This window comes from Trachurus japonicus, chromosome 11, assembly GCF_045865225.1.
Source record: "Trachurus japonicus isolate A0001 chromosome 11, Traja_1.0".
Lineage (NCBI taxonomy): Eukaryota > Metazoa > Chordata > Actinopteri > Carangiformes > Carangidae > Trachurus > Trachurus japonicus.
This window is the reverse complement of record NC_140917.1, coordinates 27,560,668-27,584,886: the sequence shown is the minus strand read 5'-3', so window position 1 is coordinate 27,584,886 and position 24,219 is coordinate 27,560,668. Positions and strand designations below refer to the sequence as shown.

At 44.4% G+C, this 24,219-nt stretch overlaps 3 protein-coding genes and 1 long non-coding RNA gene across 13 annotated transcripts in view; 3 read left to right on the top strand and 1 right to left on the bottom strand.

Moving 5' to 3' along the window:
- Positions 1–18,636, top strand: part of hoxa3a (homeobox A3a) — a 25,309-nt gene extending 6,673 nt beyond the window's left edge. The window contains exons 3-6 of one of the 7 annotated variants that reach the window (XM_085792140.1): positions 4,882–4,959; positions 9,642–9,702; positions 13,525–14,101; positions 16,880–18,636. In XM_085792140.1, the coding sequence (XP_085648266.1) occupies positions 13,642–14,101; positions 16,880–17,670 (1,251 nt within the window). In that variant the 5' untranslated portion in view covers positions 4,882–4,959; positions 9,642–9,702; positions 13,525–13,641 and the 3' untranslated portion in view covers positions 17,671–18,636. Of the gene's footprint in view, positions 1–4,881; positions 4,960–7,194; positions 7,389–8,090; positions 8,323–9,641; positions 9,703–10,344; positions 11,613–13,524; positions 14,102–16,879 lie in introns of those variants that run through there. The other 6 variants (XM_085792142.1, XM_085792141.1, XM_085792138.1 and 3 more) reach the window with 6 other exon arrangements.
- Positions 496–3,157, top strand: hoxa4a (homeobox A4a). The gene is made up of 2 exons (XM_085792152.1): positions 496–1,482; positions 2,012–3,157. Exons 1-2 carry the CDS (start codon positions 1,065–1,067, stop codon positions 2,347–2,349), a joined length of 756 nt encoding a protein of 251 aa, XP_085648278.1. The 5' UTR covers positions 496–1,064; the 3' UTR covers positions 2,350–3,157.
- LOC146979024 (uncharacterized) lies at positions 5,971–7,072 on the bottom strand. The gene is made up of 3 exons (XR_015037149.1): positions 6,835–7,072; positions 6,461–6,640; positions 5,971–6,311 (listed from the first exon to the last, which is right to left on the bottom strand). It is a non-coding gene; the product is annotated as an uncharacterized LOC146979024 (long non-coding RNA).
- On the top strand, positions 13,942–24,219 carry LOC146979022 (homeobox protein Hox-A2a). 4 transcript variants are annotated; one of them, XM_085792148.1, is made up of 3 exons: positions 13,942–14,101; positions 22,298–22,499; positions 23,138–24,219. In XM_085792148.1, the coding sequence occupies exons 2-3, from the start codon at positions 22,409–22,411 to the stop codon at positions 23,863–23,865; spliced, it is 819 nt and encodes a 272-aa protein (XP_085648274.1). In that variant the 5' UTR covers positions 13,942–14,101; positions 22,298–22,408; the 3' UTR covers positions 23,866–24,219. The 4 variants fall into 4 exon arrangements, with proteins under 4 accessions (XP_085648274.1, XP_085648271.1, XP_085648275.1 ...); XM_085792149.1 differs by lacking the exon at positions 13,942–14,101 and adding an exon at positions 21,283–21,798; XM_085792146.1 differs by lacking the exon at positions 13,942–14,101 and adding an exon at positions 21,283–21,914.

Sequence of the window (24,219 nt, the reverse complement as noted above, 5' to 3'; positions counted from 1 at the left end):
ATTATAAATGAAATATGAAGTATTTATTAGATGAGAGGTTATCTGTGCTGTACACAGCAATTCTGACACATCTCACTAAATGATCTGGCTTCAATTCCTATTGTTTGTTTTGGCTTCTGCTTTTACGACTACAAGTGTTTGTCCAGTTTATTTTGGATGGATGTCAATGGCATTTAACACTGAAGAGGTGATAAGACGTGATACACATGCGGTCAGTGTCAGATAAGTTTGGTTTGAATTAATAAGAGGCTTGAAGTTGTTTCTATGTTCTGGTCGTAATTTCATTTCAAAGCATGAAATGAACAGAAGATGGGCCATGTTCATGTGCACAGTCGTGCAACTTGAGAAGCGAAGAAGGTTGTGTTGTTGTTGTGGTGTGTGTGTGTCATAAGCGGGTATTAAGCAGGTTTTCCTGACAGGTCATTTGCTTTATATGCAGGCGTGGATGTCCGCGGAGCAGCGGCTCGTCAGTGTTTGGTCAGGGAGCGTCTCTTCTCCTCTTTTCTCTTTTCGGCCATGTGAACAGGCTCATCCAGCCTACACCTCCTTCCACTCTCTGTTATCACATCAACCTGCGTTTCTTTGCGTCTCCATCCGTTTATTAGGATGCGACGTAGTTTAAACTCAGACACCACTCTCGTGTCTCTGAGTGTCAGAAATCTCTGTCTGTCTTTTGTTTGTGGATAACAGTATTTTCCCAGGGCTGGATTTTCATATTCACTTTCTGTTTCAGAGCAGCTCTATTTTTTTCCTCCTGCAGGAAAGCCTCACCCACACAAGTTTGGCCTCATGCAGTAAACAAGTTAGTTGATTGGTTTTGCTTTATATACTGTGATTTAATAAGGAAAACACCAACGTAAGCCAGTCCGACCAGTGTTGGTGGTACCAGTGCCATGCTTTCCATTGGTTCCTGTTTACATGATGCCCACAGGACACGCGGTGATTGGTGGCGCTTCACACGTGACCAGGCAACTTTGTACATTTGACAGGGAGTAGGAGGGTTTTGTGGAGATCAGAAAAACGACAGCGCGATAAAAATTAGTATTGTTGCACTTCACAAATTAATGACCATGAGTTCCTACTTGATAAACTCCAACTATATCGAGCCTTCCTTTCCTCCATGCGACGAATATCAGCAGAGCGGATACATCCCTAACCCCGGTGATTACTACGAGCGGCCAAAAGATACGGGCTTCCCCCATCACGACGAACCATCCTATCCGAGGTCAAACTACACGGAATCGGGCTACGACTACGGTAACGTCCCCGCCGCTGGACTCGATGATTTCAGCGACGGGCATCATGCACAACCGCAGCCGGTTCCACAGAACCACGGACCTCGCCTCGCCGCGGCCCCAGACGGTGGCGCAGGGGCAAATGCCAGCAAAGACTGCAGCCTTGCCAGTGAGGTATATCCCGGCGTAGCGAAGGGCAAGGAGCCGGTGGTGTATCCTTGGATGAAAAAGGTCCACGTTAGCAACGGTGAGTTATCGTCACGGTTAAATAGCAGAACCACTGAGAAACAACCACTGGAACACACGCGAGCCTATTGAGGCAATACTAGTAGCAGCCCTTACAACAGCAATTTACGACTATCGAGCAGCAGGGTCGGTAATTAAGGACCCTCGTAAATTTTATTGCCTATGTTCGTCTGTCGGGGCCATGTGCCTTTGTTGCTTTTTAACCCAAACTACCTCCACCACTGGAGCCGAGCCAAACTGTAATATCCGACCCCGCTGTTTTGTTAATCATTTCTAAGCTTGATCTGTCCCTGGATGCGAGTGCTTATACACTCGGCATCTTCACATTAAGGTCATGTCCGTAAACTGAAACAAGACAGAGAATAAAACAAACAGAGCGGCTGCAATTTCCCACCAGAACCAGAAATGTTTTATAGTCTCCCAGCCTTGTATAATGCGTCCAGTGGAGGAATATGGGATTGGAATAAACGCTATCAGCCTGCATGTAACACCTGCTTGCTTGCCTGTGTATGGCTTTTTCCCCCCTCCAGTCAGTGCCAGTTACAATGGAGGAGTGCCCAAGAGGTCCCGCACTGCCTACACCCGCCAGCAGGCTCTAGAGCTGGAGAAGGAGTTCCACTTCAACCGGTACCTGACCCGGCGCAGACGGGTGGAGATTGCACACACCATGTGTCTGTCCGAGCGCCAGGTCAAGATCTGGTTTCAGAACCGGAGGATGAAGTGGAAGAAGGAGCACAAGCTTCCCAACACCAAGATCCGCTCCTCCAGCTCGGCCTCGTCCTCAGCCTCGGGGCCCCAGCAGCAGCAGCAGCAGCAGATCAAAACAGGCCAGCAGCTTGTCCCCACGCCGTGCACCGCAGGTCTATAGTGCATGAACGAACCCCCGACCCCACAAAAACCCCAATCCAGACTGAGATGGCAAATAACTCAAGTGGAATTTGTTGGACCCGATTCTCAGTATTTTACACACATGGTGTTATCTCTTTCACCTTGCCTCTGCCATTGGGCCCCTGTCACGTCCTTTGTACCCTTTCCCTCTCCGGTCGTCCTCGCCCTCTTCATATAAGCTTGAAATTCACCTTTAATTGCCACGGTGGCAACTGAAGTGTTTATATATTTGTTTATTATTATGAAAGAAGGATTACGCACACTCAAACCGTAGGACTTGGATCAAAATGTATCATTACAGTTAAAATTGAGTGAGGTGAAAGTAAGTTTGAACTCATTTTTCTATGTTCTGTTTGATTATTGTTCTCCTGTTTTGTATTATTGCTCATGGAAAGTTCTAATATACTTGAAAGATATTTAGCGAGACTCTATAGATGCCTGTGTAGGAAACCAGACGGCTGTTTTAGAGCTATGGCATCAGTCAGAATAACAGTGTAGTTTGTGTGTTTGAGTGGGTTGGTTTACTGTTGAATGTAGTCCAGGTGACTTCCACATTAATGTACATAGACAAATCATAATGAAGGCACAATAAGCAAAGCATTTCGTCAAGTAGATTTCTGTTCGTCGGTGTTGTAAGGTCTAGTTTTATTTGTGCTATAGTGCGTCCCATGTTGTGCTGTGTTCTAAACTGTGAATATTTGTATGTGCTGTCTCAGTAATGACCGTTGTGATGTAGGCTAGTGTAGGATCAAAAAAATGTCCCTGTGAAATAAATATGTACTTCACTTATAAGGCTGACATGGCTTTGGATATTTTCTCATTGCAAATCCTGATTTGATCTGAGCGCAACAAGCCGTGCGTAACGTGACATTTATGAATTTATTTTTTCATGCATTCCTAATTTTAGGAATTCCAATTTCAAAGCTAAACAATATAATTTCATACTGTTTGCTTTCATTTCAGTTCAGACTCTGCGATTTTTTATTTTTTTTAATGGTGTATCTTTTATTTGAAGCAGTTGAATCATTTTGGAGATGCGTGCGTAAAACTGTGATAACGTATCTGAGCATTTGGATAATTTACTGCGCTACTCTTGAAAATGACTTCACTGATCCTTCTGACTTTATCTGAATAGATAAAAGACAGTTTATTATATTTTCTGAGATGAGCTGAGAGGATTAACTTGTTCATCAGGGGTCAAAGTTGCACGATTCCTCTTGAAGTGTAAGATTTATACTGGGGGGAGACGTCTCGACCACTGAACATGTGCGATCTTTTCAGGATTAAGTCATTTCTAAGAAATGTATCCACATGTACAATAGTTTAGATAAAATATGTTCACATGCTTGATTCCATTTTGTATTTCCATGTCCAATTGGCTGAAATACTAATCCGTAAAATGTGCATGGACGTCATGCTCATTTTGCTGGATTTAAATCAGAAGTTGTAGAAACATGAGGCAGGGGTCAGCTGTTGGCTCTATGTTGCAGGCTTTGCTGCTGATACGGGAATTACACCGAACCCAAATTGTTAAATGTATCCGGCCACACATATTGTTCTTACTTTCCATTGCAGGGAGATCTCAGCTAACCTCAGTGCACCAGAGTGTGAGTGTTGGTCACTACCTGCTACATCCAAACAATAGAGAGTTCAACCAGGGGACACGGTCGGCTCTGGCCAATCACCGGCTCAGAGCACTTCTTCTGACCCCTGACCTCTCGACACACACAATGTTCAGACCATACATCAGCGCTGAGACCTCCGCCAGCTTTTTCTTCTGCTTCTTCTTCTCATTTTAGAGATTTACCCAGAGACAGCGCGGAAACAAAAACTGTGTTTAGGTGTGAATCTGAGCCATGAATTTTCCTCAAATTATTCTTAGAGACAGCTCTTCTGCAATTCATCACAGAAACACCCCTGTCAGCGCGCGGAGAGGGGGCAGATATGAGCAGAAACATGCTGCTATTGTGCACGCAATGCAGTGTGATTTTCAGTATGCTTTGGCACCGTTGGTTTCTTCACAATATTTATGCCACTAATGTCTTAATGAATGGACTCTCAGTGCATTTAATCGTAAATTAGATAAAACATGGCATTCACCAAAATCCCTGAAGTAAAAATCCACAGTGACACCATCCACGTCCTGTGGCTTTGTAGTATTTTCTCTTGCATGTCAGAAAATGTATTAACAGCATGCCTGCAAACGTAAAATAAAAAAGGACTCCGTTTAGTGCAAGAAACGTTAAAGCCCCAGCTCCTGAGCTTGTGTGCAGCCCTCGCTGCAGACATGGCAGTTGTGCAGAAGATGGCGTTGAGGCTGATTGGCACCAGTTTTGCGCAGACTCTAAGAAGTCCAACTAGTTCAATTACAGATTTGAAGTCATTTGATTCGCGTATAGAGGTCACTTCCAATGTACTGAAATTTTAATTCGCCCGTTCACGTGACTTGTTGAATAATGAATGCCCCGGGGTCAGAAATAGATCTGAAAATCTGCCTTATTTTCATTTGAAGTGATCCTCTGCAGGGTGCGAGTCACATCTCTTCTCCCCTGACACAACTCTGTCTGCTGGACACAGACCGTCATGACTTGTGAGTAGATTTGGCAGATTTTTACTTTATTTTTCCTTTAAAAAAATACTTAAAATGACCCAGAAGTGGGGTTGTTCCTTAATCCTGCCGCATATATTAATGGAATTTATAATATATATTAGGATATGGTCTAATTATCCGTTATTCTCAGGTTTCTGGAGTAAAATTGAGCTTATTATTTCACTCAAATCAAATATCTCTATTTGATTGTCAAACATTTTATTACCAGACGTGCAAATGTATTTCGCGCTGAAACATTGTATATTAAAAATAATTTAACCTTGTATCATAAACAGTAAATATGATGAATGGCAGTAGTTGTAATGTTTTCTTAAAATGCTTAAATCTTTGGACCAAGACAATATTTAAAATGGTGACACTCTCTCTCATTCTCTGCACGTATGAGATAATGTAATTGTGCAAATTAGTTTAAAATACACTCTCAGATCTGTCTGCATTGGTGAAACTATAATCTATATAAGTATACGTGCGACTACATATAATATAGTCTCTAAAAACGGACATGAATGGTAATTAACTGTCTGCAGGGTTAATTCAAAAAAGTTCAATAAATTATTTTCAAAGACGCATGAAAAACTTCACATCTGCCTCCATGAATTACGCCAGTGATAATGTGAGTATTTCTTTATTACCTGATATGTTCATAAAATGTATTTAAACAACAGTGACAATGCAGTGGGCTCATCTGTTGCTCCTAAAAGTTGTCAGGACAACTCGGTCAAAGAGCCTCTCAATGGGAGTGATCAATAGACTCAAGTTAAACATTAACACAAAGTACTCCGGGCACTTCAAAATGTGTATTTATAATTATGTGGTAATTAATTGTATTTATTCTTATTATCAGGGCTCATATTAAAGCTATTGTAATCCACAGTGTTGTTAGTAATAATGCCCTACTTTGCACTTACCTCCCAAATTTAAACTACAGCACAAAAGCCTATATTATAAATGATACTCGACCAGTGACAAAGAGTCAAAAAGTTCAACATGAAAATTCAAATAGTTTTTATTACAACCAGCTATGTGAGCACAAATCCCCCAGTCCTGGTCCTCCGTCCCCGCGCTGCGTCTGCGTCTGCGTCCATGAGAGATGTCTCCAGTCAGCTTAAGGCGTTGAATTTCGCATTAGCCTTGATGTTGGCCGGTGTAAACCTCGCAGAAAGAGTTATCTTCTGCTGAACGTATCGGTAACCCAAGCTTGGCTGTTAAGAGCTCCGAGTGTCAACAATGTGGGAAGATATGGACCCGCCGTCTGGCCAACATCCAGGGGTCTGCGCCTCTAACTCCTCCTCGCTGACAGTGATAAGGAGCCGTGATTTGTGTAAATAACTCTGAAACATTTGTTTTATGCAAAGGCAGATGAGATTTAAAAACATGATCAATCAATTTCTACTTTGTGCAAAGGACAACTCTGGAAAAACAGTGCAGCAAAAAGTGTAAAAAAGAAAGAAAGAAAGAGAGAGAGAAAAGAAGAAGCTACCAGCTCAAGGCCTTCGGTTTACGTCTTCTCCTTGTTTTTGAACCCAAAATGACACCCCACTCGACTCTGGATGCCTCTGCCCGGGTCAGGGAAAAGTTCAGGTGTGGTGGCGAAAGGCGAGGCTGGATCAGCCTTCAGTGCACGGTCATGTGGAGCCACCTAATCCTGACAGCTCTGCGTCTGTAGAGGAGCAAAGAGAGACCAAAGTAACACATTAAAGACTCAAACAAATCACAACCGTGCGTTTTAAAAGCTGTGCGTAAAAGTTCCCCCTGTAACCATCCACATTTATATTCCTCCTCTTCAGTTTCAGAGGTGCTGAAGGTGAATTAATAAGAGCTGCTCTGCTTCTGTTCCTGTCTTTAAAAGTTTACCGCTCAAGTTGTAGTTTGAGAAGACAAAGGCTGGTGTGGGAGTGGGATGCTGTCCATGTCCGCCCCGAATGATTAATAGTCTTGGTGGGATTTTTCCACGCCCGCTGCTCGGTGTTGACGGAAAACAAGCGCCAAACGGTGCCGAGAAGAGAGAAGCTCTTCCGGGCTAAGGCTTTTGGCAATACCTGGAGTGGCTGCAGCCAGGAGTCTTCCAAGGCGCACGCGTGGCACACTGTTTTAGATAGTGATTGGTTTATCGTATGGTGGTAAACCACAGCAGGGTTATGGCTTAGTCGGCACTTCTACCAGCCCATCCTCCCCCACCCTTCTCCAAAACAGCAAAACTCTTCCTTTGCACAAACCTGTAATTTCTGCCATCACTCAGTTGGTCATAGGAAACGCGTAAGCGCATGTAGGTCTAATGGGGGTCCATGTAGTGATCAGCGGGGTCGAGCAGCCACTCTTTGGTTACCTCACCTCCACTTTCCGCTCAGTGCTGACTGACACGCACCCCTCTCGACCACCAGGACTCACACCCTCCGTGTGCAGGACAGGTAAATGTGTGACGTTTTGTTTCAGTTTAGCCAGCAGCAGCAGCAGCAGCAGCAGCAGCAGCAGCAGCATGCAGGCTTTTGCTGATGGAGAATCAGAGGCTGAGTAAGTGGTACTACAGCCTAAGTCTGACAATGAAGACGGGGGGGCGATATTGAGTTGAGTTCTGTGTAATGCACTCCACAACCCCGGCTGTGCTGTAGAGAGAAAAGGAGAGGAGGTTTATTGGTGTGATGAGTAACCATTATGTCACCATTAAGTGGTATTTTGTAGGGAAAGCTCTCTCATTCTCACATAGTGCGAATTGTCACGCTGCAGCGCGAAAGCCTCTGGTTTGAGTCTGGCTCTGAGCCGCGGCTGCACTTGAAACTCAGCATAATACAGCAGGATTAGCTCTTTCAGCCGCTAACAGGCACCAAATATATGGCACTTTAAAACTGACAGAACAGTCTTTCCCTCTGAATGGGCGACACGTGGAAAAGCTGCTTCTCTGCGAGAGACTTGCTCCTCTGCCAGATACATTGCAGTGTCACATACCCCTCTTTTTTCTCCCTCCAAACTGATCTGTTTCTCCTCAGGGGCAATGACTGCCTCCATTAATGATTCACGGGCTCAAATAAAAGGGATTTAAGTTGACGTTGCGTCACGTGAGCGGGGCGCATAATACTGCGCGGTGTTATGGCACGGGGAAGAAAACCGGAGCCCCGGTCTGTGGCCATATGATGCTGATTATATGCGGGTTACCCCCACTTTCCGTGAGGGGAGTCCGGGCTGTGTAGTTTGTTTATCGAGGGGAGAAAAAAGAAAAGAGAGGCAGACTGAAAGACTGAGGATTCCGGGTTTGTGGATGTATTATACTGCTGTCACGGACGGATATGTTTTTCCACGCGGACAGAGTCAGAGCCCGAGCTTTGGGAGGATGGATTTTATTTTGAGGTATTTCCGCCGATTGTTCATTACTGTCGTGAGTTATTGCTGCGCGAGGCAGAGGTCAGTAAAAAGGGTCCTGAGCTTTTCGCAGGGCAGAATTAGACAGGTAGAGAGAGTCTATCGATACTCTACTATCTGTTATCATCTCTGATTTATCATAGTGAATGAAGCGAATCATAAATAGGCCTGCACAATGTACACACACTATATGTAGGTGAAGATTTAAGGATTTGTTTGGGCCATTAAGGTGCAGGCATCGTTCCATTTAATGCTCCATGTGCTATAACATTGTAATAAATCTATTATCAGTCTATTATTTCTGCTATATTCACATCACGAGCAGCATTTGAATAAATAGGCCCATGTACCGTTTGTAAATAAAGCAGCCATTTAAATATCAGCTCCCAAGGAAGAAAAAAAAATCCAAACAGAGCGCGCGGCCGCTCCAAGGTGCAACCTGTCCTATAAAACAAACATCTTGTGTCTGAACGTGGGGGTTGTTTGTGCGCAAATGGTACATCAAGATGGGCTCCATAAAGAAGTAGAGGAAAGCGGTGGGGTTGTGTCGCTCCGCCAGGGAAACGAGGATATAATGGAAGACAGAGTGCCATCCAGGACCGCGCGGCCGCGCTGAGGTCACGGCGCTCCAGCTTGATTTATGGGCACGGGGACTTGGGGAAGAGGGTGCGCGAGAGCTAATGACTATTCGATCCGTTTGTGGAGAAAATGCTCACCGGGCAGCAGGGAAACAACAAACACGATATTAGCATAGGCCCATTTTAATGTTTTTAGTGATATTACGCTGATAAGCATCGATGCTCGGCTGTGCTGCTGTTGTTCTCTCAGAATAATCTTAACATTCTGGTCTTAATTCATGCATTTTCTTTATTAGTGTTTGATTTATGATGTGTTTTCTACGGGTTAATTAATTTTAGCTGACATTTTGTTGCAAAATCTCAAACGGGATCTCGTTCTTTACGGATTCATAACGCTGTGAATACATTACAATTTTAATACAAATGCATGCAGCACGTTGTTAAATCCATTTTTTTTTCTTATTCCAAAAATTATTTTAAGAAAGCTCACATGGAATTTGACCTAATTTAGTTTGGCCTATTTTCCACATGTTTTTCTCTGAGTCATTTTTAACACGAGGCCCAAACAATTACGCACAATAACAATAGCTTTGTTATTCATAATCACATTTTCTATCTGCAGCTGTCTGAAAATAAAATCCACAGGAGCCCAATTTAAAGAACACGTTCAAATGTTGTATTATCTTCTGAGTATTAAAAAAAATCTTTTTATTCCACTCCTCGTTGCAGAAATCCAGCCAAGTAAATTCAGGCCATCGCGAGGTCTCGGAGACACCTTGAACTGCCTTCGGTAAGTCCATATATCTTTATTGATTTGTGTTATGAATGCTTGATGGTGATATCCGTATTCAATTTCTAATAAGTACCACACACGCCCACCAAAGCACTCGCAGGGATAGAGAAGCAGTCCGTGGCTTGTGCATTTCCTCGCAGCAGCAATACGAGCAGCCCGTGAGCAATAATTCCTTCTCTTCCACTTGTCTTTGTGGTGTAATTTGTCACTATAAAAGTGACGAGGGGAATCGCAGCTCTTGGAGCGGTGCCTTACTCCTTTCAAAAACTCCTTTCTGTGAAAGCCATCTGCCCGGACCCGATCTAGTTTACAGCTCTCAACTTTTTAATTTTTTTTTTCCTTTTATCAACATTTTAGATTTTTTTCTTCCTCCCACACCATACGTGTTAAGCAGCAGCAGCAGCAGCAGCAGCAGCAGCAGCAGCAGCAGCAGCTCTCTGACATTTAACCCTCTGCTCCAGGCCGAATTAAAGAGAGGGACGAATCAGCATTTTAGCAAAACACAAAGAAGTAAATAATTAGACAAAGTGGCTGTTCCAGTCTGAGAAAGAAAAAAGCAGAGTTGGCTAAAAATAAATCCTCACGCGTGAATTTTTGTCCCACTCACCCTCCCACGCCGTCCGTGTCTTCTACATTTTTTTCTTTCTTTTTTCTTAAATTGTCATTGAATTTTGTCCCAGAGCCTGAAATCAGCAGAGAAGCTGCAGCTCTGGACATGTTTACAGCTCATAACAAGCTGAGAGGACATAAATCTATTTTTTTTTCACTCTTTCTTTTTGGCTGCACGAGGCAGCATTACCATGCAGAGGGATTCCCCTGCTGCCGGCTCTCCTCTCCCCTGCTCCTCGCTGCATGTCCTCCGCTTTGCCCTTTGGTGATGAAACTTCTTCCCATTTTTCACATCCTGCTCCTGGTGGGGTTTTCCCTTGATATACTTCGAGCACCGCTTTGATCTGAGGTTTCTTGTGCTCTCTAATCTTTTTGTTAAAAAAAAAAATACACATTATGTTGTTCTCTCTGTACAAGAAGCCAGAATGCAGTAGCTCTACCTGGCGCAGAAATGCAAACGAATTGCGCGTCCTTGTGCCGAAAGATTGAGGAGCATATGCAAAAAATGCGGGTTAATGATTAAGCTGTGGATAGAAGCCCTTTATGTCCCAGGGAAATGGAAAAGCAGCGTGCTCAGCGCCTGATTATTCCTTTGTATTCTCCCCTCTCTCCAAAATCTCATCCACTGGGCTCATAACTCCACTGCAAGACGTGGAGTAAATAATAACAAAAAAGATTTAAAACACTTTAGGGATGGACTTCCATGCTCTTTGGGACGATGTAATATGTATATATATATTTTCTAGACACAGCCTCATTTGGTTGGGGGAGGAGGAGAGGCAGCCACTTGATTTGAACTGGCTTTCCAAGGCGCTACTTCATTTGCATAATTTTTCTTGTCTATGGTGACGCTCTGGTTCGGGGCAGTTCACTGGTGTCTGCATGGTACTGGTGAAGGATCACACAGTCCAGCATAGCCTTGGCTGAGTTTAATATTGCTATGAAGCCCTGGCCATTGCTCTATAGCATGACGGTAAATTCAATCTTGGGGCCAGATAACTCTTATCTCGCTGACCCGACTGCTCACGCCTGCTTTCGTAATCTCGGTTTACCCATCCACGTCGAGTAGGAAAAAAAGAAAAGGAAAAAAGGAAAGGGGTTTCTCTCTGCTCTTCCTTTTTTTGTTGTGGCTGCTAATGCCTGGTTGTATGGCAGGGCGCAGTCTGCTGCTGCCTCTGCTGCTGCTTCGCCCAGCCAGCCCTGCCTTTAAACTTTTCTCTGGATTACTGCTTTGATCGATTTCGTCGCTGAATGAGAAAATATTGCTCGGTGCTCTGCATTCGTCGTCAGAGGATAAGGTAAGCAGGCCAGAAATAGGCTCCCTCGGTTGTAAATGGCGGAGTTTGTGTGTCGCGCGGTGATTTATCACCGTATGACTTAGATCTCGGTTCAGGAAGAGTTCACACACACAGTCAGGCAGCCAGATTTCTCTAACGTGGAGCAGAGGGCTGCGCGCACAGCTCTAGTCTGTCTTTTGTCTCCTTTTTCTTTGCCATTTATGACTTTCGCAATGGCTCGCCTGGAGATCCACAGCACACCGCTTTCTGATATGTTTTCCAGGTCATCGTGAGAGCAGATACAGTGAAGACACCTTCTTTCAGCCTGCGGTTTAGCTGCGTGGAGATCAAGCTGGGGGCTCATTTTAGTCTGATTTGCTTGCTTGTTTTGCTCGGCTGCACAAACCCAGTGTTATTCCACATTTATTTTCCTTTCACTTCACTTTGAGCTCATTTCGAAAAAAACATGTTCTACTTTAGCCCGTGCTGCATGCCTGCTGTTTGACTGTCCTGCAACTGTGAAATAAACAACTAACACTTTTATTGCAGCCTAACATCGTTATTGTTGAGCTCAGGTTTTACTATCAGACACAGCGCCAGGGCCTTTTTCACTTTCAGCAGTTAAAACGTTAAAGTTGCACGGTTGGGTTGTATAGTCACTTTAGATTTTATATATGTTATTTTTCTATCTGTTCCCTGGTTTGAGGCGACGGGCGGTGGATAGTACAGACAAAAGAAGTGCATTATTATAGAGACAAATGTCGAGGTTAAGATCAATCTCCATTGAAAATAAAATAAATAAATACGTTCTTTTAAAATTGTATTAATAATAATAATAATAATTGTTATTATTGTCATTATTATTGTTATAATAATAATAATTATTATTATTATTGCTCTGGTTTAAACGCATTAATTGTGTTTCATTATTAAGGTTGCATTAGAAAAGCAAAGTGACCTGTGGCTTACTGGCTACTATGGTTTATAGTTTCCTCAGGAATCTGTTAGAGGCGGATCCCCATGGTTACCTGCGTGAGTTATGGAGCTTTTAGCAGCAGGCTCTGGGTGTGCCATCCCCGGGTCTCTGTCCGCCGCCTGGATGTGTAGCATAGCGGGTTCTGGCTGCTCGTCGGGGTCGCTCGCTCGGAGCGAGCCGTACCGGCCCACTGACCCTCTCCATATATCACCGCGCCGGGCCGCGGCGACAGCAGTCATTATTATGGGGGCTGCAAGGAAAAGTTCACAGTGTGGTCATGGAGATACACGAATGCCCGCCCGGTTTTTCAGGTTTCCTCGTGGCCTTTCCATTCATCTTGCAGCACGCAAGGACAAAAAAAAGCAGACGAGAGAATGCGGTTGTTTATGCTTTGCGCCAGGTGTCTTTTACTGAAGGAACGTGGTTTAACTAAAAATGAAAAAAACTAAACAAAAATAGAATTAAACCCTTGCGAGCCACGGGGAATGTTTTCATCTGCTACAAGGAAATTAGATCCACTGTTGACAGCCCTGTTGGTAGAATAACAATGTAACAGAAATATTATTTTCCTGTGTGGTAACCCCCTAATAAGCTTCTCCTACAGCTCCTTTTCTCACCCAAAGCTTTTTCTCCACCAGTTGTAACTCTGTATTCAGTTTCATTGTTAATAAGCTCCGAGCTTTAAAATGTCACGCAGTTCCATGTTAGGTCCTAAAATTGATTTGGCAATCTGAAATGCTTTTGAAAAGGTTTTTTGTTTTGATGTTGTTTGGCACAGATGGTAATACAAGGTTAGTGCGTGCCTTTGTGCCCTGTGTAAGCCATAAGGTAAACGGTAATAGTCTACAGGACTGTTGGCCCTATCTTGCCTCCATAGTCTCCAGTGTCAGGCCTGTATTGAAAAGTAAGATGGATCGCCACCATTTCTTCTCCTCACAGTGCTTCTTGTAACCCTAGGTTCACCCGAGGAGGCCATTGGCGGAGAGGCGTCACGTGACCACGGGGTGCCAATGTTATTCTACAAGGGTGTCAAGACCCTGTCAGTTTCTGAAATAAATATTGGGAAACGGCGAGATGCAAAAGGCAACCTACTACGACAGCTCCGCAATTTACAGTGGCTACCCATATCAAAGCGCAAATGGCTTCAGTTATGATGCCAATCAGGTCCAATATCCCCGGGCCTCTCATGTGGAAAGTGAGTACCATCGACCTGCCTGCTCCCTGCAGTCTCCTGACGGCTCCGTGGCTCTGCAGAAGCCGGGGGAGATGGCGGAGAGCTGCGACAGGGCCACAGCCATTCAGGCGGCGCAGTCCAAGGTTCATCCCGAAAGCAATCAACCGCAGGTGCCGGTGTCAGGCCCACCCCCTCCCTCACAATCCCCCGGTGCTATCAGCCAAAACACAAGCAACGGGTCCAACCAGCCCAACGCCAAGAACGGCTCCCCGACCTCTACCACTCGCAAACACATCTTCCCCTGGATGAAGGAATCCCGTCAGAACACCAAGCAGAAACCCGCCAGTAGCTCCAGTTCAGGTACCTCCAACCGAGACCTACTGTCACACATACACACACACACACACACACACACACACACACACACACACACACACACACACACACACACACACACACACACACACACACACACACACACATACACACACCACCTGATATCCACTGACCACAAAGTTACATAGGTTTTGTTGAGGGAGGATACTCTAAATGAGGGGTGTGGGTGAGGGGGCAGTTAAGGGGTCAGGACAACAGGACAACAGGACAGTACTGTCCCATAGAAGATTTTTTTTTCTCCGTCAGTGTCAGAAAGATATTTTTTGTTTTTTACTGTGCTTTTATATTGTATTGTATTTATACTTTGATTCACTCTGAATTCTTAAAGTTACTCAGAAAAAACAAAGCCACTGTGTCTTCAGCTCCACCAGCACACCTCTGCACAGGTTGCTTTTAGTGAATCTACACCATAAGTGAATGATTTCTCTTCTGATGTCTCAGCCATGATGATATACAGGAAATATAAGTTGGTATAAGACTGTAGAAGAATCACGTGCCTCCACATTGGAAGCAGATTCTACCATTTGTTGTCTCTGTGCCCTGCAGCTGACCTGTCCCTACTGTAAACACGCATCTCCACTGATCACATAATGTTCCCGCAGGGACAACAAACAAACACGCACAACAGTTGTTCAGTTTGTCCTGCTGTTTTTATGAGAGCGAAGCTTGGTGGGTCAGAGTGAAGGGGGGTGGGTGGTCGTGGGGTGTTTGGGTGTGTTTGTTTGTATAAAACTAAACTGAAAAAACTAGAGATGCTCATTTCCCATGACCTTATTATTTTGTAAAATTTTGTGGGTAATATTTCAATTAAGGTGCACCAAGTAGTGAAAAGTCCTCTGGCTTCATTTTTGATTTATGCTCGGGGAGGCGTTTTCCTTAGTTTTTAACAACCCGTAAAAGTGCTTACATTTATGGAGGGCCATTTACGCACGTTTTACGCACGTAGGCAAACCAGACCCAGAGGAAAGCTTTGCAGGTCAGGGTGGAGGAGGTTGTGTTTTGGGGTCTCGATTACATAATGCCAACCTAAAAAAATAAATAAAGATAATGCCCATCTTCCAGTTACCCCTCTTTAAATACAAACGAAGTCAGAAATTTTATTGTCAGGTTAGTTTCAGTTAAAGTTGGAACTGCAAGGAAATGTGACGCCTGCCATTGGATTTTTTTCAGGAGTCATATTTAGAGAAAGTTTTTGATCAGTTTTATTTTTCAACAGGTCGAGTTGGTAACGTGTATAGAGACTTTTACGCACGGTCACAATCCACCGTCTGCTGCTTAAGTGGAGGGAAACTTGACGTGTCAGGGTTTGGGGGTTATTTACTGACCTAAAAACTCAGTTGGTCATTTATTCTGTTAATTTTTTGTAAATGAATTGGACATTTTTCTAATTACGCTAAAGGTTGTCGCCTTCAGTAAGAACTAGGAATGCGAGGCAACATGGCGCACTACAATGTCATCTATGTTAGGAAGGTGTTTTTTTTCTCTCCAATTGTAATAGTGCTACACACGAAAGCCCCTTTACGCACGATTTACGCACGTAAGCAAGTATATACCAAATCTACCCATTCTGCTGTTCAGACTCGAGGTCAGAGTCAGTGGGTTGTGTTTGTGTGGTGTTTATTTACAAAGAGCCAATCTACACATGCTCACTTCTCGTGGTCCTCTCATTTTGCTTTTTAATTGTAATCTTTTCTTGTAACTAAGTTACAGCTTGGTGCAGAAATGTGTGATTTATGTCTAGGAAGGTGTTTTCATTCGTTATAACAACATATTTATGAATAGACTCGCACATACCAATAATCCTGCTCTCGCCACAGCTTTCCCAAATCACTCTACCTTTTAATTCGAGCAAATAAGCCCCTTAAAATGAATTCATAAATAATATAGCAATAATCATTGTCATTACATACATGGGTATCCCTCCCATACCACGTGCTAAGCCTTTCGTCTCTCTAATAGCCTAATGAGGCTGGAAATGTCATGCTGCATTCCTTTTGCTCCAGGTCTGGGCGGCAGGTAGTGAAATTTATTAAGTGTTGGCCGTCTGCCACGGCGGTAAATAGACCAACACCTTGCTATTCTGCAGCCAAGCTCCAGCTCCTCTTGGAGGGGAGGGGGGCGCTTATCAGTGAGGTGAAGGCGAGCTGCTTTATACACCCCGAAGAATACATAATGCTTGTGTTTGCATTACGCGTGTGCTACTGTGTGACTACGGGTGAAGATGAGGGTCAAAATGTTTTAGTAGGAAATCTGAGGTTACCTGGTTGCATATCAGATATTGACCCAGTGCTCTCCATTCACCCTCTTTCCCTTTGTGGTTAGTGTAGCGTGTGCACAGGCGCAGTGTCCATACATTGATTGTTAATTGTTGTATGGAGCCCTGGTGATAACCCCTGTGCTTTGCAGTAGGGAGCTGATTTATCAAAACGTTGAGATGTTTGTAACACATACAGTACGTGCACACGCACAGGCGCGCGCACGTTACTGAAAACAGGGAGGAGGAGAGGGGGAATGAAAAAAAAACTCCTTAAGTGGTGGAGCAGGGCATATTTATCTAGTAACTGTTCCCCACCCCCTATTGATGGTGGAGAGTTCTGTTATCAGCTGTGTGCTTGTTGCCACGAGGTTTTGCTTTCACTCTCACTTTCCTGTCTCTGCCTCTGTACCTCTCTCTCTCTCTCTCTCTCTCTCTCTCTGCCTGCAATGGATTACTGATTGACATCTTCCTCTCCTCCCTGACAGTGGAGAGTTGCCCCGGAGACAAGAGTCCTCCGGGGTCAGCAGCATCGAAGAGGGCCCGGACAGCTTACACCAGCGCCCAGCTCGTGGAGCTGGAGAAGGAGTTCCACTTCAACCGGTACCTCTGCAGACCTCGGAGGGTGGAGATGGCTAACCTGCTCAACCTCACCGAGAGACAGATCAAAATCTGGTTCCAGAACCGCAGGATGAAATACAAGAAGGATCAGAAAGGTGTGGGGATGATGCCTTCCCCTGGTGGACAGTCCCCGCGGAGTCCCGTGGGTCCGGCCTCCGGTGGCGCTGGAGGCGGAGGATACCTCAACTCTATGCATTCTCTTGTAAACAGTGTACCTTATGAATCCCAGTCACCGACGTCTTACAATAAACCTCATCAAAACGCATACGGTATGGCCACGTCATATCCCCCTCCTTTGAACAGCTCCCTCAACAACTGCCCGCCCTCCCAGAAGAGGTATCCCGGGACCGAATCGGCCACGCCCGAGTATGACGCGCATCCTCTCCAAGGCAATGGCAACTACGGCACGCACATGCAGGGCAGCCCCGTTTATGTCGGCGGAGGTTACATCGACTCAATGCCCAACTCTGGGGCCTCCGTTTTCGGTCTGACCCACCTCCCGCACCCGGGATCCGCGAACATGGACTACAATGGAGCAATCACAATGGGCAACAGTCAGCATCACGGAGTGTGTGATCCGACACCGACGTACACAGACCTAACGTCGCACTACTCTCAGGGAAGAATCCAGGAAGCGCCCAAACTGACGCATCTGTAGCGGTGGCGCTGCCCGGATCACTCCGCCCATTGTCTTACCCACCTCCAGACACATTACTGCTTTGTTTCTGCGCCTCCTCACGGCTTCCACCTTCTCTCCGCCTTTGTTTATGTTTTCTATAGTTTGATGTGTGAAGTAGCTTAGGATAAATAATCACGACTTGCTTGAATTTTTCTCTATTTGCTCGTGTCATTGTCTCACAAAGACCTTTATCTGGGCTGTAGGACGTGTAGAGCGGGAGGGAGGGGGGCACAGTATATGCATAGGCCTATTTAATCTTTTTTTTTTTTTTTTTATTGAAATCTTGTTTTAAAATTGAAACTCAAACAGGGTATTATGAACGTATGTTATTCATTTTTAATGTGAATTTGTCCGTCTTTTATTTATCCGCAGTTGAAGAATTGTGTTTTGCATTTTGTTGCACTTGTGAAGCCACGAGCTTGGATTATGAGGGAAACACATTTTCAAAAAGCAAGGGTCATGAGCTTAGACGCAACCTCCCTTGTTTGTGTTTTGTTCTATTGGACTTTCTGATGTTATTTATTTTTATTTTTTATTTTTATTTTTTTGGTGTAAAGTTAAGAGTCCATTAGTATTATTTGACACCCCTGCGATTGTGTGGGGAGAAGGTTGGTGCATATTAGCGTCTCAGCCCTTTTCCAGCCCATACATGTAGTCGACTCCGCACAAGCTCCCTGCAGCAGCAGCAGCAGTAGCTCACCATGTTGCTATTATAGCCTATGTTTCCCATTTTCTTCTAATTCTTCTTCTTCGAGGAGGTGTTTTTTATTTTCTCAGCGAATGTAAAGTCAATCAGTCATTGCAATAAGGGTGGAAAGAAGGACACACGTTAGCAGTTTCTTTATTGAAGAAAAAAAAAGAAACAGACATCATCAATTTTTTTTCGATGTCATACATTCCATGCTGCTCCAGTTCAAAGAAATAAATAAAAGAATTGAAATATAATTGTAGCAGATCCTCCTTTTAATTTAGACACATCAGAGAAGTTTCACGTGATCACAACATTAAATACAAGGCAGCTTCTTAAATTAAAGTAAAACATGAAAATATACCTCTAGCTTTTTTAATATTACATTTTATTATTGTGATAAATGTGATTATGTGGTGCTGATAACATGAAAGCACAAAACAAAAACAATTTGCAGTATATTAAAAGCATAATAAAATACTAATAGCCAACACCATGGGTGATACATAGTAAATATAAATGTCCATAATTTATACATACAAAATAATAAGGAACCATTGCTCAGAATTAATATTCAACAATATAAAAAAAAGCAAATGGCGGCGGATGAAGTCAAACACAGACTAAAAGCTACTTGATTTTTGTCTCCCTCCTCTTGACTCGATGTGAGGAAAACTCGGGTGGCCTCCTCCTCTCCTCTCATCCATAATAATAAAAAATGTCACCCGGGCCCTTCTGGAGATTCTGCAGGAAAGACAAACAAGCTAAATGAGAAATCGTTTGAAAAATAATTCCCTGATATGTTCAGTCAGTCAAATGCGGTCAGAGAGGATACAGGCTGAACTGGAGTCATAACGGGGTTTTCATTTGTCTCATTATTCTGCAGATTTGCAGACGCCAGCGTTCAACAGCAGGCAGCACCTCGGTTATGAGGATGGTTACAGCAAAGAGATGAACAGATGAAAGATGGAAAACAGGCCATGTGTGGCTTTGGATGAAATCAGAGGGTTGCTTACAAATTATCATACATTTAAATGCATTTCTAACTACAATTAATATAGATATTAATTTTGAAAAAGGAATCAAACATGGAGCTAAAATATTATTGTCTAATTTACACAGAATTTCTTGTAAAGAAAATGCAGTTTTTTTGTTGTTGTTCTAAGCCTGCTCTGGGAGTTTTCCATCTTTCTTCTCCAATTGATAAAATTGTGCCATGTTCAGTTTTTATGAATGTTGTTATGCCTTTGTGCAACTGCACTACTATTTGTTCTCACTGAATTTTGCATGAAGAATTCATTTTCAGCCCGATCTGATTGATATAAGAGGACGTGGACATTAGCAGCCCTGACATATGGTTAGCAGGGGAACCTAGAACAATTGAACCATGGTGTGTCAAAGCAAAAAAAAAAAAAGCTGATGCACTGAGCATTTCTGCATCCAACACAGACATACTCACTCTCTCACACACTGAGAAATACACGCGCGCACGCACACGCATACACAGCAAGGCACTGATTTGACCCATATGCGCCGTACACAGGTAGCACATAAATAACGTTTTAACCGAAAAAGGAGACTTGTATTTCTTTCATTGCGTTTCCATCCGTGGGAAAGTGCTCCTAAATCAATCCTGTTGTAAAGACAAGTGTGTAGGACAGGCTGGGGTCCACTAAATGCCGCCACCCACTCCTTTCCTTACACACAAAGCCTGTGCGTAATTCCAAAAAAGCCATCCATCTCTCCCCCTAGCAACTCTGTCCTCCACCACACAGTCTGCCCCGCGCGCAAACCTCACATGTCCACCAAAAAAACTGACAAATAACACGCCGGTGTGTTTTAAATCGCACTCACAATTCAAAGGTAAAAGAAGCCAGGTGGAGAAGCTGCTTCGCCATATACTCACCAATGGCGCGTTATACACTGTCTCCTCTGTAGAAAAGGAAATGGTCGCATCTTAGGCAGCTGGAATCTTATTTATCTTTTAAAACATCCCTCCAGCGACATCCCAGGCGCAACTGTGAGCACAAACTGGTTCTAATCTGAGTGGCCAGTGTTTCTCGACGCTTCCTGGCTGCATTTGATCCGGGGGAGAGTTAGAAACCTTAAATGTGTTGTGAGGGCACCGAGCTGTCAGACCTTTTGGCGAGTAAGATTGATCGCGCACAGGCTTCCAAGACTCTTTGTTTGGAATATAAGCAACAAACTGAGAGAGGCCTACCACTTCTCTTCTTCCTCTCTCTTACTCACCAAGCCATTTTTTTGGAATGGAAATACAACATGTACACTGCTTGACGAAAAACATCCCAAATGGGGCTTTTACAGATTATTCTGGAAGAGGTCTAAAACCAAACACTGCGGGGAAGAGCCATTCAATAACATTTCCATCTACATAATAACGCTGCAAATGGATTCGTTGTGAATGGTCGATCCGTGCAGCGTGTTGGTGTTTGCTTCATTGCAATTTCAGGTAGAGGTGATCCAGCAGGAAGCATTTCACCGCTGTAGCTACTGTCCTCTCAACGAACCCTGCTCTCGCCACTGGATTTCCCAATTCCACCATCAGTGTGAATGTTTGAACCATATTTTAAAGGAGATGATCGTTTTGCAGTTTTGGGTTAAATCGAAAAATCCGAATATCAGTCATCACAAAACAAAGAGTGCCTCTGTGTTCAGCCATAGTGTTTGTGGGTGCATGTGCACACACATGGGCGCGCATGACCTCGTTATGAAATCGACCTTTTTGTGCAATAAACTAAAATCCACTGTGTATTTTAATATCACATCCATGCAGCCCTCATAAATAGCCTTAATTCAAAAACAACTTTGTGTGCAGTGGGTGCGTGTGACTGTGTGCTTATGTATGTGTGTTTATAAGTTTGTGCAGTGTAGCTGCAGCTGTAAATGTTAAACTGCAGTTACTGGATGAAATGGCCTGAACGTGTCATATCCGTCAGTATTAAACTAATGGATGGGCTTTTTATTGCAACACATGTCAATGGATGCACTGCATATTTCATTGTTATGCACCTTTAGGAGAACACACATCCACTCTGGAGTCAGCAGACACACTGAACAGACTGGATTGTTGGGGTTTGTTTCTGTCCAGAAGTCTCAATATCAGTTTTTGGTGTGTGTATGTGTGTGTGTTTCACCCCTGAAGTCTGGCTCTTGCCTATATGAATAGCTACTGGCGTGAAATGTGTGGGTCTGTGTGTCTGTGTGTGTGTGAGGTGGGGGCGTTCTCGACTGACATCTTCAAACAATACGAGAAAGAGGAGTGCACGAATCCGCGCGCACCCTAGGCTGGGCTCCTTCCCTGTAATAGTGAGCGTCAGCCATTCTTAAAAAACAGATTTTGTGGCTTAGTGGACTGGACTGGAGAGTGCGAGAGGAGGATAAACTGAGCGGACAAAGATGTAAATAAAAAACAGTCGTCCCCCAGCTGAGCGAGGCGTTCTTCTTCTGAGTTTTTGGATCAATCAGGCAGACAGTGGCTTCTTTTGATTAAACCCCAAATTGTCATTGGGCAGAGGTAATCATGTGACAGGCAATTCGGTCCAATTTCAACCTTGTCTCCATGAATTCAATAGTTTAATAGTAGCTCGGTCCCCATACGGCCGTAATCAGTGACATAGAAAAAAACACCACCACGAGGTTTTTTTTTTTTAATGATTTTTTCTTCCTCGTCCTCACTGAGCCGCAACATTTATAAAAATACGCGTGCAAACTTTCCTCGGCTCTCAGGGAGCGGAGATGAATTACGAATTCGAGCGAGAGAGCGGTTTTATCAATAGTCAGCCGTCGCTTGCTGAGTGCCTGACATCTTTCCCCCCTGTCGCTGATTCATTTCAAAGTTCATCAATCAAGAGCTCGACGCTTTCACGCCCGACACTGATTCCTCCTCCCTTTGAGCAGACCATTCCCAGCCTGAACCCGGGCAGCCATCCGCGGCACGGCCGGCCCAGACACAGCCCCGACGGATGCAGCCAGCTGCCCACCGCCTCTTTACCCCCGGAGTACCCCTGGATGCGGGAGAAGAAAGCCTCCAAGAGGAACCACCTGCCGACCTCCACCGCTACCACCATTTCTAATGGACCCGTGTGTTTTTCTCCAAAAGGTGGGTTGATTTCTGCAGCACTTGGTGCATTACAAAAAAAAAGAGAAGTGTTTACTATCTGTTGCTAAAATAAGAGCCTCCTGCACACAGGCCTTTCCTTAAAAACACAAATATCCTCCAGTGCTGTTGTTATGACACATTTATACTAGTTGCTTTTATTTTGATTGTCTATGAAGCAAGAAAGGAAGAAAAAAAGTTTGGGTAAAGTTTGGTGATGTAAGATGATTTATTCGTGTAGCCGGGGCAGAGTTTTGATGTGTGACAGTAATGAAGAGTGATGGAGTGCCGTTGCCGAGGAGGGCAGCTGGAGCATTCATTAGTATCCCACACCAGCCTGGACCTCACTGCTTTTTATTTTGCACCGTGTTTTGCTCCTCGTTCACGCCGAACAGTATTTTAGGCGTAAAACATAACTGATGTGTATCTGTCTACAGTAATGGTTTTTAGTCTAGATAGAGGCTGCACAGGCTCAGCTCGGGTCAGTAGCTCCAGCGGCCATTTTGCTGCAGCGTGTTGAGAGCCTCTCTCTGGTGGTTTTCTGAAAGCTTTCAATGTTAGATTCACGGGGCTGCGGGGTTATGTAACTGTTGTGTCCTGCGTTTTTTAATCCCACGCTACCGTTGCTGCTTGTTTTCCAGGCTCGCCTGAGATTGTGGAGAGCGGAGGGGGAGGAGGGGGCTCTCGTCGGCTGAGGACAGCGTACACCAACACACAGCTGCTGGAGCTGGAGAAAGAGTTCCACTTCAACAAGTATCTGTGCCGACCGAGGAGAGTGGAGATAGCGGCTCTGCTGGACCTGACCGAGAGGCAGGTCAAAGTCTGGTTCCAGAACCGGCGCATGAAGCACAAGCGGCAAACCCAGAGCAAGGAGAACCACAACGGGGAGGGGAAGGGGCCGGGAGCCGAGGACGGCATCCACAGCGACGAGGAGGAGGACGAGGCCCCCCTGTACGAGCGGAGCGGGGCCCTGCTGGAGAGAGATACCTGCTCCTTTCAGAACAACACTCTCAGCACCGCGCAGCAGCTCCACAATGGAGAGGCCATGGGCTTTGCTGCTGCGCCGCTGAACAGCAATGACAAAAATCTGAAACATTTTCCCAACCCGTCACCCACTGTTCCGGGCTGCATGTCAACAATGGGCCCCGGCTCGGCATCTGGCCCGGACAATGGCGACAGTCCCCCGGCCCTGGATGTTTCTATACACGACTTTCAGCCTTTCTCCTCGGATTCCTGCCTACAGCTCTCCGACGCGGCCTCGCCGAGCTTGTCAGAGTCTCTGGACAGCCCCGTGGACATTTCTACGGACAGTTTCTATTTTTTCTCGGAGTCTTTGACTACAATCGACCTGCAGCATCTGAACTATTAACTCGAATCAATCACAATAACTTTTTTTCTTTTCCTTTTTTTTCTCCTTGGGACAATAAATATCAGGCTACCATGGTATTAACTCTGATGTTATTTGTATATTCGGCACATTTATTCTGTTGATATTTGACTTGACGATTAAATCAAGGTAAGGATGAAATGAAATCACTGAAGTAGCTCTACTCAACCGTGGCTTGTAATTACCATAACAAATTGATCTCTTGGAATGGAAATTATGAGTGTATGTGAATAATTATACAATATTAGGCCTATGGAACCTGGTCATTTTTATTTTTGTATAGCTTCCAACGTCTTGGATATTTTTGTTAGAATACAATTAACTTGCTACAACCTT